The sequence below is a fragment of the Gymnoscopelus braueri genome (assembly GCF_963280865.1).
Source record: "Gymnoscopelus braueri genome assembly, chromosome: 18".
Taxonomy (NCBI): domain Eukaryota; kingdom Metazoa; phylum Chordata; class Actinopteri; order Myctophiformes; family Myctophidae; genus Gymnoscopelus; species Gymnoscopelus braueri.
This window is the reverse complement of record NC_137618.1, coordinates 42,211,141-42,231,092: the sequence shown is the minus strand read 5'-3', so window position 1 is coordinate 42,231,092 and position 19,952 is coordinate 42,211,141. Positions and strand designations below refer to the sequence as shown.

General features: G+C 43.9%; 1 protein-coding gene across 2 annotated transcripts in view; it reads right to left on the bottom strand.

The window, feature by feature from the left end:
• Window positions 1-270: 270 nt before the first annotated feature.
• erbb4b (erb-b2 receptor tyrosine kinase 4b) overlaps window positions 271-19,952 on the bottom strand; it is a 549,356-nt gene continuing 529,674 nt past the window's right edge. For both annotated transcript variants that reach the window (XM_080456958.1, XM_080456959.1), the window contains exons 24-28: window positions 17,371-17,468; window positions 16,810-16,980; window positions 10,377-10,629; window positions 9,802-9,924; window positions 271-9,137 (exon numbers count right to left, since the gene is read on the bottom strand). In XM_080456958.1, the coding sequence (XP_080313084.1) occupies window positions 8,434-9,137; window positions 9,802-9,924; window positions 10,377-10,629; window positions 16,810-16,980; window positions 17,371-17,468 (1,349 nt within the window). In that variant the 3' untranslated portion in view covers window positions 271-8,433. The remainder of the gene's footprint in view (window positions 9,138-9,801; window positions 9,925-10,376; window positions 10,630-16,809; window positions 16,981-17,370; window positions 17,469-19,952) is intronic.

Sequence of the window (19,952 nt, the reverse complement as noted above, 5' to 3'; positions counted from 1 at the left end):
TTGGTTCTGCAATGCTGTGGTTTTTGTTCTCTTAATTGTGTCCACCCAGTTTTAGCCCCTATGGTGAATTTAGATGCCACACACCGACGAATCAGTAGGCAGAGATCTCAGATCAACACCAGAGTGATTAATAACTAACAAAACAATAGTTTGAAATGTTTTTTTAATAACAAGCATATAAAAGTTATTTGACTCTCAAGCAAAACACACATACAGACACAGACTCACACGATCGGTTCAAGAAGACACAAAAAACCCTCCATTCCATCATTAAATATTGTATTGATCTTTATTCATATTAAATTAAAAATATAGTTTTGACAGATTCATGTAACAAAACCGAGGAAAAGAAGTATTTAAATGCTATAGCCTTGGGACCGGGTCAATTCACCGGTGGGAAGGATATCTGGCAACAAGCGAAAAGGTATGGTAAGGATGCCGAAAAATGTGGCCTTCAATCTCTGATGACCTCGTTCAAAGAAATTATTTCCTTTCATCCCATCATCCCCTTATAATAAGCACCTGAACCCAATACTTAGTTGTCCCGATTTAAAAGGGCTTTATTCGTAGTTGATTGGATTCTTTAAGGGCTCTACACTAAATCTTCTGCGAAAATAGCCAATCTACAAGCTCACAACGCATTGTGAGCTTGGAGATTGGCTATTTTCACCGAATGTATGCCCCCCAGAAGTGGGATGCTAGGGTTCAAGTGGTTAAATTGTGATGTATGAAACCAATGCATACCTAGCCAGTGTACTGTAGTATGGAAACTACTGTTTCCACGTACCAATCGATACAACCCAAGCCAAAAATCACTTTATCAGTTACTGTAGTTCTTTACAGAATCATCAGAGAGTAAAGTCCAGAGTTCTGCTATGAGGCAGGCTGCTACACCAGTCAACCGGTGTTACCTCAACAGAGTGACTCAAGTTAAGGTCAATTCATGCTTTGAGCGAGTGTCGACCGGCGTGTTGCACAGCAAAGTGACGTCAAGGCGCCCCAAAAAAAAAGTGTCGCGGAGGACCTCCGCCAACAGCGTTGCTTACCTGAATGAAAGGTTGCAGACGCCTTCGTAAAATGTCACGTATGCTCAGATTGCTATAGGGAAGATGCACGAGACCACATCCCCTTCCTTGTTTACGTTTTTAGTGGCAACACTTTTGAGTCGACGAGTGTGAATGCTCAAACTCCGAACGTTGAGAGACACACGCAGTGCGACACATCTGTCGACACTTGTAGCTCAAACCCTAAATTAGCCTTTGGTCATTGTAGTTTGAGAGGAAACACCAGCTACGCACGGTATAGATGTCAATGTAAATACTGTACCCAAGGCCCAAAATACTATAGGTCCACAAACCTCTGGGTTTAAAGAAACACAGACGAGAACATAAGATAGGTATAGCCTACGAAGAGAGAGCGAGAGAAAGAGTGAGATAGAGAGGGAGAGTGACTTTGAGAGACTATTTGTGAGTATTGCAACAGCATCTCAAGTCTCTCCGTGATGTGTGTGTTCTGTACAAAACAAAAGAAAAAAATGTCTGGAAGGAGTTGATAATACTGAGAGAAGTGTTGGATGAAAAGCTACTGTATAGTACAACCAACGAACGAAGAAGGGGAAAAAAGGGGCCTCTTAAAATAACAAAAGTGAGCAACAGCTGAGGTACAAACACAATGTCCACTAGGTTGTGCTGTAAACACAATCACAAGGAAAGCAATGCGGGGTGTGAAGTGGGGTTGGGGGCCGTAGGCGGGGGGTAACTAGAAAACCTGCAAGCGTTTTCGAAAATCAGAATCCACCCTTCAAATTACATTTACAGAATATATATATACATTATACATACAGAAATAATACATCCCATAAAAACCGAGAGCACACAATATAACCAATTTCAACCAATAAAATCAAATAAAACAAAAGCCCAAAACAAAACAAAAAAATGAATGATATGCTGAAGGAGAGAAATAATGAACACGAAGGAAAAAGAAGCATCATTTTCCTTCTATTTACAAATGCACCTTGCCACCTCTTCCGCTACCTATAAAAATACTATTCACATTTTTCTCAGTTGATGGACAGTAGTAAAACCAATGGGAACGACCATTTGAATGCTTGTGTCATTCTGTAAAAAGAAAATTCCCTTTCCCATTTTATATTAGATATACCGTCATATATTAGATATACCATCATGTCACGACAATGTAAACTGTGCTTAATCGACCGCCGTCATCCCCCGAGTAATCACGGCGTTGTAGGAAAATAACCCAAAAAAAAGAGAGTTACAAAAGTTACAGTTTGATTCTTGTATACTGTATTGTTTTTCAGCAGAGCATGTGCCTTCATGGAAACAGTGAGAGTTGTAGCTTTAGTGCACTAAAATGACAGCAGATCTGAACATACTTATTTTGTACAGTATGTAAAAAGCTTGTATAAGTCTCTGATAGAAGACCTGTGTTTATCCAGTGCAGTAGACCATACGGAACCCCCCAAAACAGAAACACAATTATTCATTTATGTTGCACAGTACCTGTGTCGTAACCAATACCGTTAAACTGTAGAAAATGTCCTTCAATGGGGTGATTATAGGATAGTAAATGGCAGAAATATAAACCACACTGTAAATATTGTAAATTGCTCTGAAGTTAACCTAACTCGGGAGCAAACACAACACGCATAGGGGATGGAGCCTTCATACTGCCTCTGAACGAACTGTCTATTGCTATAACGAGACCCCAAAGAACGGAAAAGAGAGAAAAAGTAAGAAACCACGACATATACAGTTCCATCGTTACCATAATGCTTATTTACTGGGTGAGCAGGTCCGCAGTCGACAGGGGGATTTTTGTGCTCCTTTTAAATAAATGACTCTGTGAAAGCAGCCTTTGAGGCAAGGAAAATAAAACAAAACCGTCGAACGAAATAATTCAAAAGGCAAGAAGATGTCTTCGTATGAATTTATGGCTCGCATTTATGCACTCGACCACCAGTCATTTTTCTTTCCCAGGTTGTTTTGGTCTTTGTTCACGTTCACTCCCCCTCCGTATAGCTGCTTTCACTTTTTCCACCGCTCCTGTTTTTGCTACATACACACATTTCTCTAGTCGCCTCTGTGAGAAGAGCGAGAGAGAGAGAGAGGGAAGTGGGAATCGAGACTGGCCTCCCCTCCCTGCCAGTTATAGTATACTCACACCTCCCATCCTAGCTAGCTATTGTAACATTGATGCATTGGTCTGGTAACATTCCTGGAATGCTAATGCCTTAGCTTTGACCCGCTGCAGGATTACAACCTATTGCCTGTCACTGGGCGTTTCTCGGACCCCGCACCGTGGGAGACATCAGCTGACATGATTTCCCCACAGTACAGCTAGAGAGGGAGAGAGAGGGGGAGAGAGAGAGAGAGAGAGAGAGAGAGAGAGAGAGAGAGAGAGAGAGACTATGGTGGACGGATTAGCACTCTTAAAACGCTAAAAGCCTCTCGTGATGCTAGATGGCTGTGGCTTTGCCTCCTCTAGAAGATTGGCTTTATTTTCCCATAGAGATCCATTATGAAAGCTCTCTGTGACCCTCCAATGCTATCATTGCACTTAAGCCTGAGTTATGCTTAGCTGCACGTTGGTATAAGACACACCAAAGAGGGAGCTTGTAGATCTGCTGTTTGCTGTGCACGACACCCGCACACATCTAAGTATAAACCAGGCATTACACAGTAGACAGTACACATCGTTGCTGTCTGGCAGAAACCTCCTATATCCATATTTTATCAAAAGTTTCGCGCCGCGTTTCGAGCTTGTGGATCTCCTACTTTTGCTACTTTAGAATTTGAATCCTGAAAAGCTGTTTTGGACATATGAGGTTTCCACTCGACGGTGACGATATACAAGCTCACACAGTTAGTCTACCAGCACAGCAGCACCGTAGCTTATGGGTGATGGCAAAAAAAAGAAAAAGGACTTGTATAACTTTCTAAACTTTCAAAAGCAGAACCATAGAGTGACCCTTTAATTTCATACACTTACACAAGGTGGGTTAAGTGTTTTAGCTCAAACTACTACATTTTTAAGTCAGGAGGAGACGTTGCAGATCTGGCACAGCCAAAATAATTTGACCACAAACAAACGAGCGCAGTATAAAGAGGGCCCACTGCCACTGTGATTCCAAACACATAAGTGATGCTTATATACACAGTGTTGGCCTCATGTACTGTATAGCTTGGAAATCGTTGCTGTCGGGCAGAAACCTCTTATCTCCATATTTTAACTTTTTGAGTTTTTTCGTAAATGAACGCCCTACTTGATCATACTACATCGTCTCACAAAAGTATCAAAATTAGCAGATCCACAAGCTCGAAACGTGGTACGAAGCGACGCCTTTTGAGCTTTCCGATCTGCTATTTTTGCTTGTTTTAAATTCAAATCCTGAAAAGCAACAGTTTTGGACATGTAAGGTTTCCACCCGACGGAGACAATATAGTCATTTGGGATTTGCACCCTGGCTTTCCTCCCTGAAACACGTGCGTTATATATCGCGCTGAGTTCGAGCATTAGGCTTCCTGAGCTAATGCTTATAATGTCCACACCGGAGGCAGGGCGAGTCGTTTCGAGGGCAATTGTCGACGCGGTGAGGGTTTCGACCCCGAGCCTCCTTGCTCATCATCCTAAAATGTTATGGTTACGGCCGACATTACAATGCCGCAGTCAACTGCCTGCCATTATACTTTTGTTTGTCTCCCTCAACAGGCCTATAATGTCCCCTCTGTGCTGTAGCATCATTCACCAACACTCTAGTGGCTCAGGTGGAGCTCCATTGGCTGATAATTATTTCTCATAAAGTCTGAGAGGGGGAGATAAACACTGCGCCAGGGAAACATCTGTGTTTGCTTCTCGACGCTAAATCACGAGCACCGCCTGTGCAACCCTTCCCTACCCTTGCCTGGCATTTAAAAAAAAAAACAGGAGGCACAGAGTTGTCTAACAGTGGTTGTGCGTTGGGTAATGGTTGTCAGCAGCAGCAGCGAGACATGCAAACAGGCATCAGCTGGTCTTCGTCGTCGTTATACGTAGTGGTCCTTTATTGGTTCGAAACACAGCAAAATAAAGTGAAAACCCCTCGATAGGGACGTCTGGTTCTGTTGACACTCGTCAACATGAGTGAGGAAATCTGTGTGCGAGTAACAGTGAAGTCATTTGGCTGTGCCAGAGCATTAACCACATGAACCCTAGCGGCCCTATTCTAGGCAAACAACGTTCACCAAAAACGGGCAAACATTCAACGGAAAATAGCCGAACTACACGTTTGTAGCTTGTAGATCGGCAATTGCCACTATTTGACGTACAAGTCTACAGGGCTTAAGTGGTTAAGTGCTAATAATCGAACCCACCCTCAAATAGGCTTCAAAAACCATTTCTGACGACATATGCCAGCCGTCTCTTTTAGTACAGGGGTCAGCCCAAGGACCCCTTAGCTGAGAGAGAGATGAAGCAGGGACCCCCAATACATAGTGTATAAAAGTATGTTTAATAGATTTCATAGATAGCTTCATACAGTAGACTTGTTTGGCAGAACTATCATCAGTGTATGTTGGATTCATGTTAATGTGTATTTTCTGACATTTAACCACTTAAACTGTCAATACTTATTTTCTTCCTTTATTTACCCAGGGGAGGTTAGCGGAGAACAAATTATTTTTATCAGGAACGCCCTGCTTCACACTCACACGGACACAATAGTAAACTTGACCTTTCACGCTGTACTTAGTCTGCTCTTTTCTCCCTCTTCACCAAACCTGTTTGCCGAAAAATAAATCTACTATTTAGATCTGCTATTGTTGGCTAAAGTTCTCCTCAGAATAGGGACATAAGAGTTCAAGTGGTTAATGTAGAAAAGAATATCCTATCACACAAAGATTTGGCGGACCCCCCTGTAGTAACTCTGACGACCCCCTAGGGGTCCCGGACCCCCTGTTGAAGACCCCTGCTTTAGTAGCTGGGCCCCACCCTGGCACCTGGCAGTATTGAACAAGTACAGAGCTAGCCGTCCGCCGACATAGTGCTTAATTGTAGCATCCAAATACCACCGTTAAACACCAATACAAAAAGACCCCAAAAAAAGTGTCTGGTGATCTCGTAGTGCTCCGTGGTGAACAAGTGAAGGTGGTGTCCCCCCTTTTTGGCACAGTCTCGTCCCCCCCTGCAGTCCATCACCCGCCATCCAAGGAGAGACAGATGGGGGAGAGGTGAGACACTTGGAGGAAAGCGAAGTCTGTCATCTGTGACCTGCATGGTTCAACGTCCTATACGGGTTGTTGTGATGGCATAGCATTACATGAGCACAGGATGAAAAAACAACGAAACGAAAAAAAAGTGTTTGTCCTCAACCTGGTGTCACTTTTTTATTTATTTATTTTATTTTACGTCTCCCCGGAAAAAACGCAGTCCACGCAGAGCACGTTATGCCAGCCCGGTTGGCATGTCATTATGCCAGTCCGGTTGGCATGACGTTATGCCAGTCCGGTTGGCATGTAATTGGCTTATTTCCAGTTTGGCCAGAGTTCACACACCATGCCAATGGGGGGGATTTCTTTCCTCCATCACTATTTTTTTTTCATGGCTGAGAATCTGCTTGTCATCCTTGTCCTTTCGTTAGTACTGTGGTCAGATCCAGTGTAAGACCAGATCAACAGATCCCTGATTTAAAAAAACCAAAACAAATCTTTCCATCTATCCAGAACTAGGAAAGCCTGGTCCGTGTGCTGACTGAGCACCACCACTCATCATCATCATCCATTTAAATCCATTTTACGACGTCCCACACAGTATTCCAAAACAAGCGCCATTTTCAACAGCTCTCCTTGTAGCATTGTAATCCTGTCTACATTAAAGTCTGTGTTTGGGTCTCCCGCTCCGATAGCAAGAGTGACAGACATCTGCTTTACCTGCCTCTGTCAGTCTGAACGACTCATATTGCCTCATGAAGCAATTTTGATGTCCTAAAAGTTGTATTCGATGGCGATCTGGGAACTATATGGGGGGGGTGTGCTGGCTCAGAGAACATGGACTATACTGGTGCGGAGAGAGAGGCCAATAGGAGGGATGGAGAGGAGTCGATCGGGGTCCTTGTCTGAGAGATCAAACCAGTTTAATCCCACGGAAGCCGCGGCAATAATCCGTTTGATGCATTCATTCCATCGGGCAGGGCGGCCGGCGTGCTGTCACAGCTTTCCATAACAACCCCAGGTGACATTTACCTTCCTGCTGACATTGTCTGGCCCTTCCCCTGTGCTGCTGCAGCCTGGTGTTTTATCCACGCTGCGCTGTCTTCCAGCACAAGGTCAATGGAACCCACTCGTCGAACGACATAACTCACATGGCAGCATTATCGCTGTACGTGCGCACGTTTGTGTATAAGGGGGTGCATATACATACATATCTATATTGAATTAGCCAACGCGGGGGTCGTTATTGGTGTGTCAAGGTCGCATGCACGCCTTTACTTTTAAAGCCCCGCAAATGAACGTGTTTCGGATGTGATATGCGCGCGCTTCCGATGATGAATGTACGCATTCCATTACTGGTTTGCGGGGCGCGAAGGCTCGAAGCGTGTAAACATCAAACAAGCGAGCGGTAATGCATGCCACACAAACGACAGCACAGCTGTAGCCGTTCAGCCCGGCTGCAGCTCGTCTGTCTGTAAGTCACGACACAGCTCCGTGTGTGTGCATGTGTCCGACTGTGCGTTTGATAACGCCGCGTGCCAACAACAGCTCCGCTGTGCTGGTTACGTCTAGCGAGGTGGAAAATGTGCTTCGAGGGCATAATGAGCTGTAAAGTATGCGGCTAAAAATGAAAAACTGATTTACGGTAGGTCTCTGTAAAAAAAAAAAAAAAACTTGTTCTGTGCTGAACTCACAAGTGATGTGGTCCCTTTTTATTCATAACCTGACATGATATTCCCAGTCATCCCCATCTCTTTGTTTGACTTCATGTGTATTTAACCTTTGTTTTAATTATTCATATCCTGTGTAGTGTGTGTATATTCTAGGATATCCGAGGCTGTGCTGGTGAGGACGATGACAGCAGGACAGTTTTGCTACACGAGATGAAAGTCGGGTCACCTTGACCGGCGGGATTGGTCAAGCGACCAGTGGCTGCTGTCGTTATCCAGGCAAACAGATTGAGAGGAAGAGTGTGGGGGAGAAAGAAAAAAAGACAGAGTGTGTGCGTGTGTTTATGTGTGTGTGTGTGGGCATGACACAATATGAAAACAAAGGCTGTGTCAAGTGCTGGTTGTTGGGGGGAAGGGTGGGTGTGGGGTTGATAAAGTACCGCATGGCGCTGAGAGAGGACGTCCCATGTTCCATTCATCACCACCTCCATTCCCTCCCTCCATCCCTCCCCTCCCTCTTATCCATCCATCCATCCATCCATGGCCTGTACGTGCTACACCACAGTGTTCCTCTGTCTGTAGGGAGGGGGCGGCAGCACGTTGCCCGGCTTGAGTGCAAACTCGGACAGGTACTCCTGGTTCTCGGCCACGGCGGGCCGGATGCGTCCGTTCTGCCGGTAGAAGAAGCGCGTGCTGCAGTCCTGCAGGTACTCGGGGTTGTGCAGCGCGGACGCCGAGCTCTTGGGCGGCAGACTGTGCTGCCAGTACTCGGGATTGTCAAACGTGGCCTTCTTGCCTTTCTTGTCCGGCATGATGGTGCCCCCGGTGATGCCCGCCGAGTGCATGGCGTGGCCCCCCGAGTGGCCCGGGTGGAGCGTGTGCGACGGGTACGCGAGGTGGGCCGCCGGGTGCCCGGGGGGAGGCAGAACGTACCCGGCGGAGGAGAGGGCGGACGGCTTGGACCCCGCCTGGGACCCGGCCGGCTTGGCGGCCGAGGAGGAGGGCCCGGCGGCCAAGATGGCCCCGACCGACCCGAGTCCGTTCTTCTCCCCCCCGGGGTTGTGGAAGGTGTTGAGGTACAGCGGCTCGTTGACGTACTCGTCCTCCAGCCGGGCGGGCAGGCCGCCGGGGACGCCGGCGATGGCGCCGGTCGCGAGGAGGACGCCGTGGTGGTAGCCCGAGCCGTCGGTCACCGTGTGGGCGTCGCCGTTCCTGCGACGCGTAACGAAGGGGTTCTCCTCCACGGGGTTGAGATAGTCTGAGGAGGGGATGCGGGGGGGTGTGGGGGTTGTGAGGGGTGGGGTTGGGTTGGTGGGGTTGGGTTGGGTTGGGAGGGTGGGTGGGTGAGACACGCGGGAAGGAGACAAAGAGAGAAGCACGATAAGTAAGAGCTTTTCCGTCTGGTGAATGAAGTGATTTTGACCTTTGTGTCTCTCTCTCTCAGTCGGGCGGAGATGTCGGGGCAATGGAGGTGAAATGAGTCAGAGAGGATGATGATGGTTGGTGTCCGCCTCGTGGACTACAGAGGGTTAACTTAAGACACTGAAATAACTTGGACCTGATTGGTGTTTCAGTATGAAACAAATCAATGGAAATGAAAAAATGAAAAATTCAATTACTGTCTTCAATTCGATATGATTCCCTCCCTCCATGGAATGCATCCAGTCGGTATGGAACGTAATGGAGATGATGAACATGTACAGAAAAAAACTAATTCTAATTTAGCTCAGATTTACCAAATTTGTAGCCCCGCTAGCGAGAGCACGGGGCTCTATTGGTGGCAATGTCAGTCGGTCGGGCTCAAACCTTTCTGGTTTCGGCTGGGTGTAAAGGAGCAGCACGGGGCTCACTAGCGGGGCTTTTGGACTCTTAGTCTTGTTTTAATTCATTTTCGTTATAAAACACGGGGCTCGCTGGTCTACCTGTGCTGCTTTTTTCCCTCATAGCAGTGACGTATCCGTCCCGATCGTGCTCTCCTCTTGCCCCTCGCTCTGCCAAAAGACCGGTGGGGTCGGCACTGTAGCGCTGTCCGTTGTTGTCCTCCCCTGCAGCCCGACATGGAGAATGGAGAAAGAATGGAAGTGGAGTGAGGAAGGAAAAGGAGATGGGAAGGAGACAATAAGTGAGGAAGATGGGAATGAAGCAAAGGGAGAACATTCAAATTTACTGTATGCTGTACAGCCTATAGCAACAGAGATGGATTGGATGCATGTTTACAAACTACAAACTACAGTACACAATCCACCTTATCACATGTTAATGATGAGAGAAAATTCAGAACCTTATCCACACTGCATCGGGATTTGAAAGGGACTTCACTGAAAATACATGTGATCTATTTTATATCTTCCAAAAGACACTACTTTTGTTTGCCACAATCTTGATTTCATTCATTAAAGTGTTCCAGGTGCTTTGTTTCTATTTCTATTGTAGATCTGCTATTTTTGAATAGCCCAAAGTATAAAATAAAATAAAATCGGAAAAAAAGACAGTGTACCTAGTCCAGGAGCGAGGACTGAGCCCGCTCCATGGCCACCCGGCCGCGGAGAGGCCTTCTTCCTCAGCGTCCCGTTACAGCGAGGGTCCTCCTGCAGGGCGTTGCTGGGTGCCATGCTCTGCCCTGGCCCGCTGGCCGGGTGGTCCTGGGTGGGCAGGCAGCCCCCTGCCACGGCCGACACAGACACCACCCTGGGCAGCGTGGCTAGCATGTCCTCCATGCTGTAGCTAGCGTCCTGGTAGCTAAACTGATTCTATAGGATGGAAAGGAAAAGGAGGGAATTAGGCAACCGTTCATAAGATATAAGCCAAATGTCATGTCCCCATCCCGCTCCCTCAGGTCTGGTGACGCCAACCTACTTGAGGTCCCCAGGACCAAGTATACCACCTGGGGCAATAGAGCTAAATTGCTTTTTTGCTGCCCCCAACCCTGTGGAATGCACTCCCCAATACTCTCAGAGAAGCCGCCACCTTCCGAACCTTATAAACCGCTCTCAAAACCCATCTCTTCAATATGGCCTTCCCCAGCTAACTGCACTGAAATAACTCACTATCCCACTATTTGTATTGCTTTTATTCCTTAGTCTTTGCCTTTTCTTGGTGTTTTTCCTAATAAAGTAGATGTCCCCCTCCCCTCCATGTTAAGTGTCTTACTTAGAAAAAACGCTATATAAATTTGAGATATTATTATTAAGCCTTATTTTGATCCCCAGAGGCAGGGCTCGATTTACTGGGTGGGGGGGGATTCTTGATCATACTATACGAATAAATTGGGCAAACAAGGTAAAAACAAAGAAATATATATTTAGATTGAGATTGATTTGATATATAAAAAAACTGATAATTAAATCCCTTGTGCCATAGTTGCAGTGTCAATGTTTAAATATGATGGAACGGAGAGAGGAGCAGAGGAGAGAGCAGAGCAGCATAGATGAGCTGAGACATTAATTAAAGAATAGTGGAGCCTTGTCTCCCTGGTGCTGCTGTGTGTACTACTGTATGTGACTTAACTTAACTGTAATTCTCTCTCTCAGTCTGCCCATGCGTCTGTCTGTCTGTCTGTCTGTCTGTCTGTCATTCAGTGAGTCAGTCTATCTCTTAACCACTTTCAACCTGGTGTTGAAAGTGGGCATGTCCTTATAGGACAAAATGTCCCCCCTCCCCCAAATTGGCGAGGCGTTGTGAGCTTGTAGATCTGGCTTTTTTGGCTAAAGTTCTCCTCAGAATAGTGGTTAATGTAAAACAAACAAATATATCCTCCTGTCACACAAAGATTTGGTGGCCTGCCTGCAGTAACTCTGAGGACCCCCTATGGGTCACAGACCCCCTGTTGAAGGCCCCTGATTTAGTCTTTACTCCTAAGTATTCAGGAGTCTCCAGAATACAAACTGTTCCCCTCTGCTCCGTACTTGGACCACTTTTTTCCATCTACACACGTCTCACAACTATTTTTGTCGAATGTTCCTCCCAGAATAGGGATGCTGGGGTTCAAGTGGTTAAGAAAAAGAAAAGAGAGAAAAAAAAGAAGCTTATATCAGCTGTATTATAGAGTGCAATTGTGGAGTATAGTCATGTGTAAATATTACATTGTGTATACAGTAATTGACTCCATTACAAACGTCTACATGATTTATGTGTTCATCTGCGCGTAATTAGACCAATTAAAACAAAATGTACCCTTAATGGGAAAGTCCGAAGAAAACAGCAGAAGATGAATTTTGAAATATTATGCAAATAAATCATTTTTCATTTCTGGGAAGAGGGCTCTTAGTTGTTGTTTTTGCATGTATTAAAGATACTCTGTCTACCAAGCAAACTGGAAATGAATTAAACGGAGCCAGGGAAGGAATCATTGCGTCTCATTGGCATTCAGGGGGTCTTTTGCAATCCTGCCTAGCTGGCTTTTCAAGAACGACAGTGAGAATACAGCAGCGTGAGACCTGTTTATAGAAGCCTTCTTTTGGCACGCCGCAAACAGCGAAAACCGCAGGACAACTAAAGTGAATCCCCCGAAAACACCATTATATTCTTCATACAAGACCTGTACACCCCATTAGAGGAGATCTAAATGTTGAGAATGAACACCATTACTATCTTCATACAAAACCTATACCCCATTAAAGGACATCCAAGTGCTCAGAATGAACACTTTGCCGTTAATGGGCCCAGCTTGCAGACATGTTCCAGCCACTGTGGCAGTTCTCCTGCTGCTGCAATTGCACAAATGGAGACCAATTTCAGGGCAACAAATGAGGGCCACTGAGACGGAAAGTACAGCTAATAAATTACTATGTGCTCCGGAGTTGACGGACGACCAAATGTGGAGCTGGCCGGCCGACGTTATGAATACTTGAAACAACAAGTATAGTGTCAGGAGGGGATATATGCATACATCGTACCTCACAAGTGAAATGCACGGGACGTCTACATTTAAGCTGCTTGAGTATCTGTCGCAGTAAATCGAACGTGCCTCGGGCCGGGTCGGGACTGTGAAAATATGTGAAACTGCGTTTTGGGACATGTCACTGCTACCTGTATATAGGGAAAGCCTGTTGACAGGCCAATTTGGTGTTCCGCTGGTGTACAGTACTTGATGGGAAAGTTTAAAAGGATATTTCATTTTTCAAACATGTTTACTCTGGCTTTTGTAAGCACCCCAGACAGTTTTTAAGTTGCTTGATTCAGTACTTAGATATTTGATATTCAAAACCCGTTATAACTTCAAACTCCATTTTAACCATAATAGATTCATCAAAGGCTGATGTGGCCTTCTAATACGTGTGGGGCTGGTGTTTTTTCAATTACTTTTTGCATTTGGAAAATGAAAAATAAATACAAAGTTTAACATGGTCATTAAAGTTATACAATGCAGAATCCCAAATAACGATTTTTAGCAACCTCTGCTGGTCACTACCGTCACTGCATACAATTTCCGTAATCCTCGATTACCCAGAATTCCATTCGTTTTCACCGGAAGCCGGAAGCGTTTCAAAAAGCGATCTTTTAATTGTTTTATACTATCTACGGATCGTTTCTCTTAGCCAGTGGAGCATTAGTTACCATGAGCTGTGCTTTCTTTTTCTGTTCTTTTTCGATCTTCCAATCCTACATTATCTTAACATCAGCGTGAGGTTCCTTTTTGTTATAGCGCGGTAGTTCCTGGCCAAACAGGAAACCGTTGCGGTAGTTCCTGGGGACGTCGGCCACGACGTCATGACGTTGGCCAGGAACGTCATTTCCCCGGGAAAGTCCCCCCAGTCCACTTTCAATAGAAAATATATAAATAAAAGGCTTCCGGGGGTGAAATTCACGGAGTGGGTGTTGTGAAACTTTTGCCACTCGCAAAAGATATACAATTTAACTTTAGTTTTGTTGAAAACGTTACCTAGTATTACTTTAAAGCACTGAGTTCTCAAAAAAAAAAGATTGCAGATTTACAAACTTTGGCACTCTGTGGCGCACTATGAGCTTGTATCTGCCCAAATGGGCTGGTTATAGCTAAAGTTCTAAAATGACACAGTATGCGTGCCTGGATTGAATGGGTTAAGTAAACAGATGAGTCATTAGTTGACCGGTTGCACTGTTACAGTATATCTACCAATGTCATCATGAGACATGGTGACATCAACGGTGTTGATACCAGTGTGTCACAGTGACCGCACATCTGAGATGTGAGAGTGCTAAAGACCAGATACAGATGGAGCTATATGTGAACACAGTATGGTGAGGTGATGGATATAACTGATTGGTTGATCGTGACAATAGAACGACACCTTGTACAGAATAGGGGAGGAGTAATTTGCTTATCATTTCTGTCGGGCAGAAACCTCTTATCTCCATATTTTCACTTGTGTTTTTTTTCGTAAATTAACACCCTACTTGATCATACTACAGCGGCACACAAAAGCATCAAGAGTAGCAGATCCGCAAGCTGAATTTGAATCCTGAAAAGTAACAGTTTTTAAGTTCAAAGCACCGTCAGACTGGAACTACTTGCCCATGTCGCTTAGATCAATTTCTTGTTTTAATGTTTACAAGACTTCTTTGCTTGTACCTTGCATCTAGTTGTTCCATTTCTGATTGTATTTATTTTGTCATTTATTTTGTTTAAAGGACGACTTCACCGCTTTTCAACCTATCTTCATATAATTGGTCCTCACTAATACTCATGATAAAATGGTACAATTTTTTCCTACTTGGTCTGTGTCTCATAGGAGGGCTGTGGACAGTCCAGAAACCTGTCTACCAGTGACATCATCGTTAGGCATGATTTTTTTTTCCAACAAGATTTCACATTTTTTATTTAGATTTTTATTAACACGAGAACAATGGCTTCTTTTATTGCATTGCAACTTTCCAGGAATAGAAAGCCTGCAGTTTCTATTAGCTTGGATTCCCCATTGATGATGTCACTGGTAGACGGGACTCTGAACTGTCCACAGCCCTCCTCTGAGACACAGACCGAGTAGATTTTTTTTTTACCATTTTATCATGAGTATTAGTGAGGACCTATTATATGAAGATAGGTTGAAAAGCGGTGAAGTCGTCCTTTAAGATGATTCTATATTGGCATCATGTTTGTTTATTTGCATTGCTTTATATGTCTTTATTTCATTTCATTTAAATTTAAATCATTGCGAACGCGGAAGCCGCGCCTCCGACCAAGTGGAGCTTACTATGTAACTCTGCTTGGGTTGTGTGTGTGTGTCTCCGTGTCTCTGTGTTCACCTCTCATTGGCTGCATGCACCCATGTGACTCACGCTCTCATTGCCTGCCTGCCCCTGGGTGCACTGCCTGTAAGCAGCCACCCGAGTGCGCCAGAGTGCAGGAATTTAGACAATGCTCTGACACACACACACACACACACACACACACACACACACACACACACACACACACACACACACACACACACACACACACACACACACACACACACACACACACACACACACACACACACACACACACACACACACACACACACACACACACACACACACACACTCTCCATCACGGTGAAATAACACGGATTACAAGTCCGTAAATACACAATATTTTCGAGCTGCGTTCGCTTCCAGCGTTCGCGCGTCTTACTTGTTTCTAAGGATATCCTACTACTATTGATGTAGTGATGGTTTGAGATGGTGGAAGAGCCTTAAAGGACGACTTCACCGATTTTCAACCTATCTTCATATAATTGGTCCTCACTAATACTCATGATAAAATGGTACAATTTTTTTCTACTTTGTCTGTGTCTCATAGGAGGGCTGTGGACAGTCCAGAAACCCGTCTACCAGTGACATCATCATTAGGCATGATTATTATTATGATGACCAATTATATGAAGATAGGTTGAAAATCTGTGAAGTCGTCCTTTAATGTGTATGTCCTTGTTGATATGTTTTTGTTCCGTGTTGTTGGATTGTTTCTTATTGTGTGTTGTGCTTTGAAGACCCCCTCGAAAACGAGATGCTGCATCTCAAGGGGCTTATCCTCGAGTGAAATTTCAAATAAATAAATATACATCATACATGAATATACTGTCATACTGTCAGCTTCATTGTCTCCCGCTGTTACTACGAGAAGAGAGAATAAGAGAATTCAACACCATCTTTGAACTAAAAAACTGATACGGCCAAGTAAAAGAAACCAGGCCCTGAATGAAATGGTGACCTTTTACCAAGTGAAAATAGTTGCTGTTTTTTGTTTTCACAATTCACGCTGAGTAAAGCTTGTGCTAGGCAGTTTATTTTCTTTCTTTTTTTTTGTCAAAGTTTGAATACGGGAGAGTATAGTTTGTGCTGACGTTCTTCCCAGAAAGCCATTCACTGTGTAATTTCCATCTCGGAGCTGTTACAGGGGAAGCGTGGTGGGGTGCAGAATGAGAGATTCACAAAGGAAAATATCGTCTCTGTCTAGTGGAAACTCATATCTCCAAAACTGTTACTTTTCGGGATTCAAACTCTATCAAAAGTATCAAAAGTATCAGATCTACAAGCTCAAAATGTGTCGCTTCGCGCCGCGTTTCCAGCTTGTAGATCTGCTACTTTTGCTACTTTTGTTGTGACGCTGTAGTATGATCAAGTAGGGCGTTAATTTACGAAAAAAAAGTTAACATATGGAGATAAGAGGTTTCTGCATGACAGCAACGATATAGAATGTTCAATGTGCTGAAATTGGGTAAACATAAGAAACAGAACCATTTAAGAAAGTCAACGTAATTCACTGTGGTTCCATTGCTGTTCTATGACTTTCATTGACTAGGGATAGTTACAGCCAGGGTTGTGCGTGTGTGTGTGTGTGTGTGTGTGTGTGTGTGTGTGTGTGTGTGTGTGTGTGTGTGTGTGTGTGTGTGTATGCACGTGTGTGCATAACCTGTTGGAGTTCATGCGTGTGCGTGGCGTGTGCGCGTGTGTATTTGTGTGCGTACCCTGTTGGAGTCCATGCGTGTGCGTGGCGTGTAGGCCAGCGGCGGCACGTTGAAGCCGTGAGGCACCAGGTACTCGTCTGCGTCCATCAGGTCGTCCAGCTCCTCCTCGTCCAGCAGGCTCTGGAAGAACTTACTGTCGCTGGGGCTGGGCAGCTTCATGCGGTCATCACCCTAATGACACAACCACAAAAATGCATGTTTTTACTTGCCCTGAACTGGCAACCAAAGTGAGCGTGAGGTTGGAAGATATAAACAATGGCAAAAGCAAGCACAAAAATGCAAGGGGACTCCTGCTCCCCAGTGGGGCTCTCTAACCACCCAGCTATGCTGCCCCTTATTACAATGGTTCTGCTTAAAAACGTGGGGCCGGTTCGCAGCAGGTTTCCGTGAAAGCACCAAGGTTCCAAGAATCTAGAAGGGGACCAGTTCTAGACGTTTATTTTGGCGAAAAAGGGGCCCCACTGTTCTTGATCAGGGACTGTAGTCCAGTGTTCACCAAACAGCTGGGTCATGGAGGTTAATGCAGGTCTGCTGGTAAAGGTAATGAGGACCAGGACCTACCTGGATGACCAGGTATCGCTGGGGATCACGTGCCATCCGACAGAACTCTGCAGCCAGCTCCTTGAACTTTGGCCTGCTGTCTGCGTCGATCATCCAGCCTAGAGAGAAAGAAGGAGCGGAGATCAGCTGTTAATGTTCTTAACACATTGACTGCCAAATATATAATAATATTACGTCATCATGGTGCTTTCAGTGATTATGCTAGAGGGCGCTCTTCCCCAACCTTTGAATGCTGTTCTCACTTCCAGAGAGGGATAGACCCGGAAATGACGTCATTTACAAAAAGAATCACCTGGTCCACTGCAATGTTATCAGATTTACAAAAATACATTTATCTCTGATTTCTTTTCCCAGATTGCGTTTTTGGTGAAAACAAGCTATATTCAACTGCCGATAACTACAGAACGGACGATGGTGGTTACAATGTTCTTTTTCCGGTGGAAAGAGGAGAGACTTGCCTTTCCACCGAGACATTGTTAGTTTACATCCGGGTTGAAAAAAATCGGTGGATCGTCAAAAAGACGAAGGTAAAACCGCTGGCAGTGGCGGATGAATTAATTAAATGATTACTGGCAATGAATGCGTTAATAGAGGTGCAACAGCTAATTCAATCCATCTAATTGATTGAATAAAGAACTGATAATCAATTTAAATAAAAAATTGTAGACTGTTGTAGTTGTAGTATGAAATGGAGCTCAATTGTTTAATCATTCTAATACATTAAGTTGATTATTAAAAAAACTAATTATAATAATCACAAAAATTATGCCATGCTTCTCATGACCCCTCGTCACCCTTGGGAGATAAATTAGGCCTTGGATCTTTATACTTTGGGGAGGAAATTAGATCATTTTCTTGATCTGCCAAAACCAAGTCAAGCTTCAAAAGCTTGACTTGCCAACCATGGAGATCATTGATCGTTGTTAGACTCTGAATCTGGGCTCAGACTACTTAGAATTCTGGTAGCATCACACACTATAATCTGATTTATATCTGAATAAGATTCTCATGTTTAGATTACACATCTGTGTAGCTCATAGCGCTATGAGCTTGTAGATCTGCTATTTTTTTAAATAGCAAACATTTGTAAAATATTTTGTTCCAGGGACCTCCAGAAGCAAATATTTGAGTTACAGATGTTCGCTTTAAAAAATATATATATATTCAAAGATATATAAATGTTCAAGATTTTGGAGTGCTGTTTTTCTTGTTTAAGTTTCAGTTTTTGGTTTTGTGTATTGTTGCGGTTTTTCTTTTACTTGTATCTTATTTCTTGTAAGTCTTGTAAGACTCTTGTCCTTTGTGTTTTCATTTGAGGGGAAAAATCTAACTAACGTGTCATGTAACTTGTTTCTTGATTGGGCTATATATATGAGGAAATGCAATGTTATATGTTGTTGATCTAAAATGACACAGCTGCGTTCCCGGATTGAATGGATTAATTACTATAGTATATTGCATGGTCTTTCCCTGCCGTTGAAAAAAGTAAACTAGAACTTTTAGAGAAAACATAGTCTACCCACTCCAATCAAATGATTGACTGAGTCCCATTAAGATAACTTAATGTGTTGTCTTTGGTGCTTGCCAACAGACACCTATCATAATATGGCCGTGCTGCCAGCAGACACATCTGTGCCAGTTTATCGGCGCTTGGTGTGGCTTTTCTGTGGCGTTGTGGCATAATAGGGTGTATCTTGAAATTATTATTAGCATAATATGATCATATTATGCTAAATGAAATACCATGTTAAATTACTGCACAATAAGTTATCCTTCCTTATTTGTTGCACAGACACTTGAAAGGTGCATTTGTAGTTCTGTGCATTTTGCCAACTTGTAGTTGTACCTGATAAAATAAAATAAAATAAAATAAAATAAAATAAAATAAAATAAAATAAAATAAAATAAAATAAAATAAAATAAAATAAAATAAAATAAAATAAAATAAAATAAAATAAAATAAAATAAAATAAAATAAAATAAAATAAAATAAAATAAAAATAATACTTTTTATTTATAACGCACTTTATATTTTTGGAAATCACAAAGTGCTACAGGGTTAAATCAAAAGGCACAAAAATAACAAAATCAGGGCAAAAACAACAAGAAGACCCTTTAATGGGGGAAAAGAGCCTTTAAAGACCTACACAAATCTTTGTTAAAAAGGCATGTTTTAAGTCAATGTTTAAAAGCATCGGTAGATTGTGGAGCGCTCAAGTGAAATAAATGACGCCTATGCAGCCCAGGACTAGTGTTGCATGTCACCCTACTTAGATTCCTTCCCTTTTCACTGTCCTATAGATAGACAGACCTGTGTTGATCCCATGGGGTTCTGTCTGAATTAAAACAATCTTAACTTAACTTAACTAAAACAAAATGCAACACTGTAATAGCAAAGAGCAGCAGGCTGGTTAGGCATCTCATTTCACTGGTTATCCGTGGCTATAGCGTGACCTCAGCTCACCGCACACTGCGTTGGCCGGCTGCTGCCGCCCTGCTGTCGGGCACTGAGGTCACAGGTGGCCCCGTGGCCCCTAGCTGGCCGCCGATGCCAGGGCTGGGGCACGGCGCCAAGGCTGCCC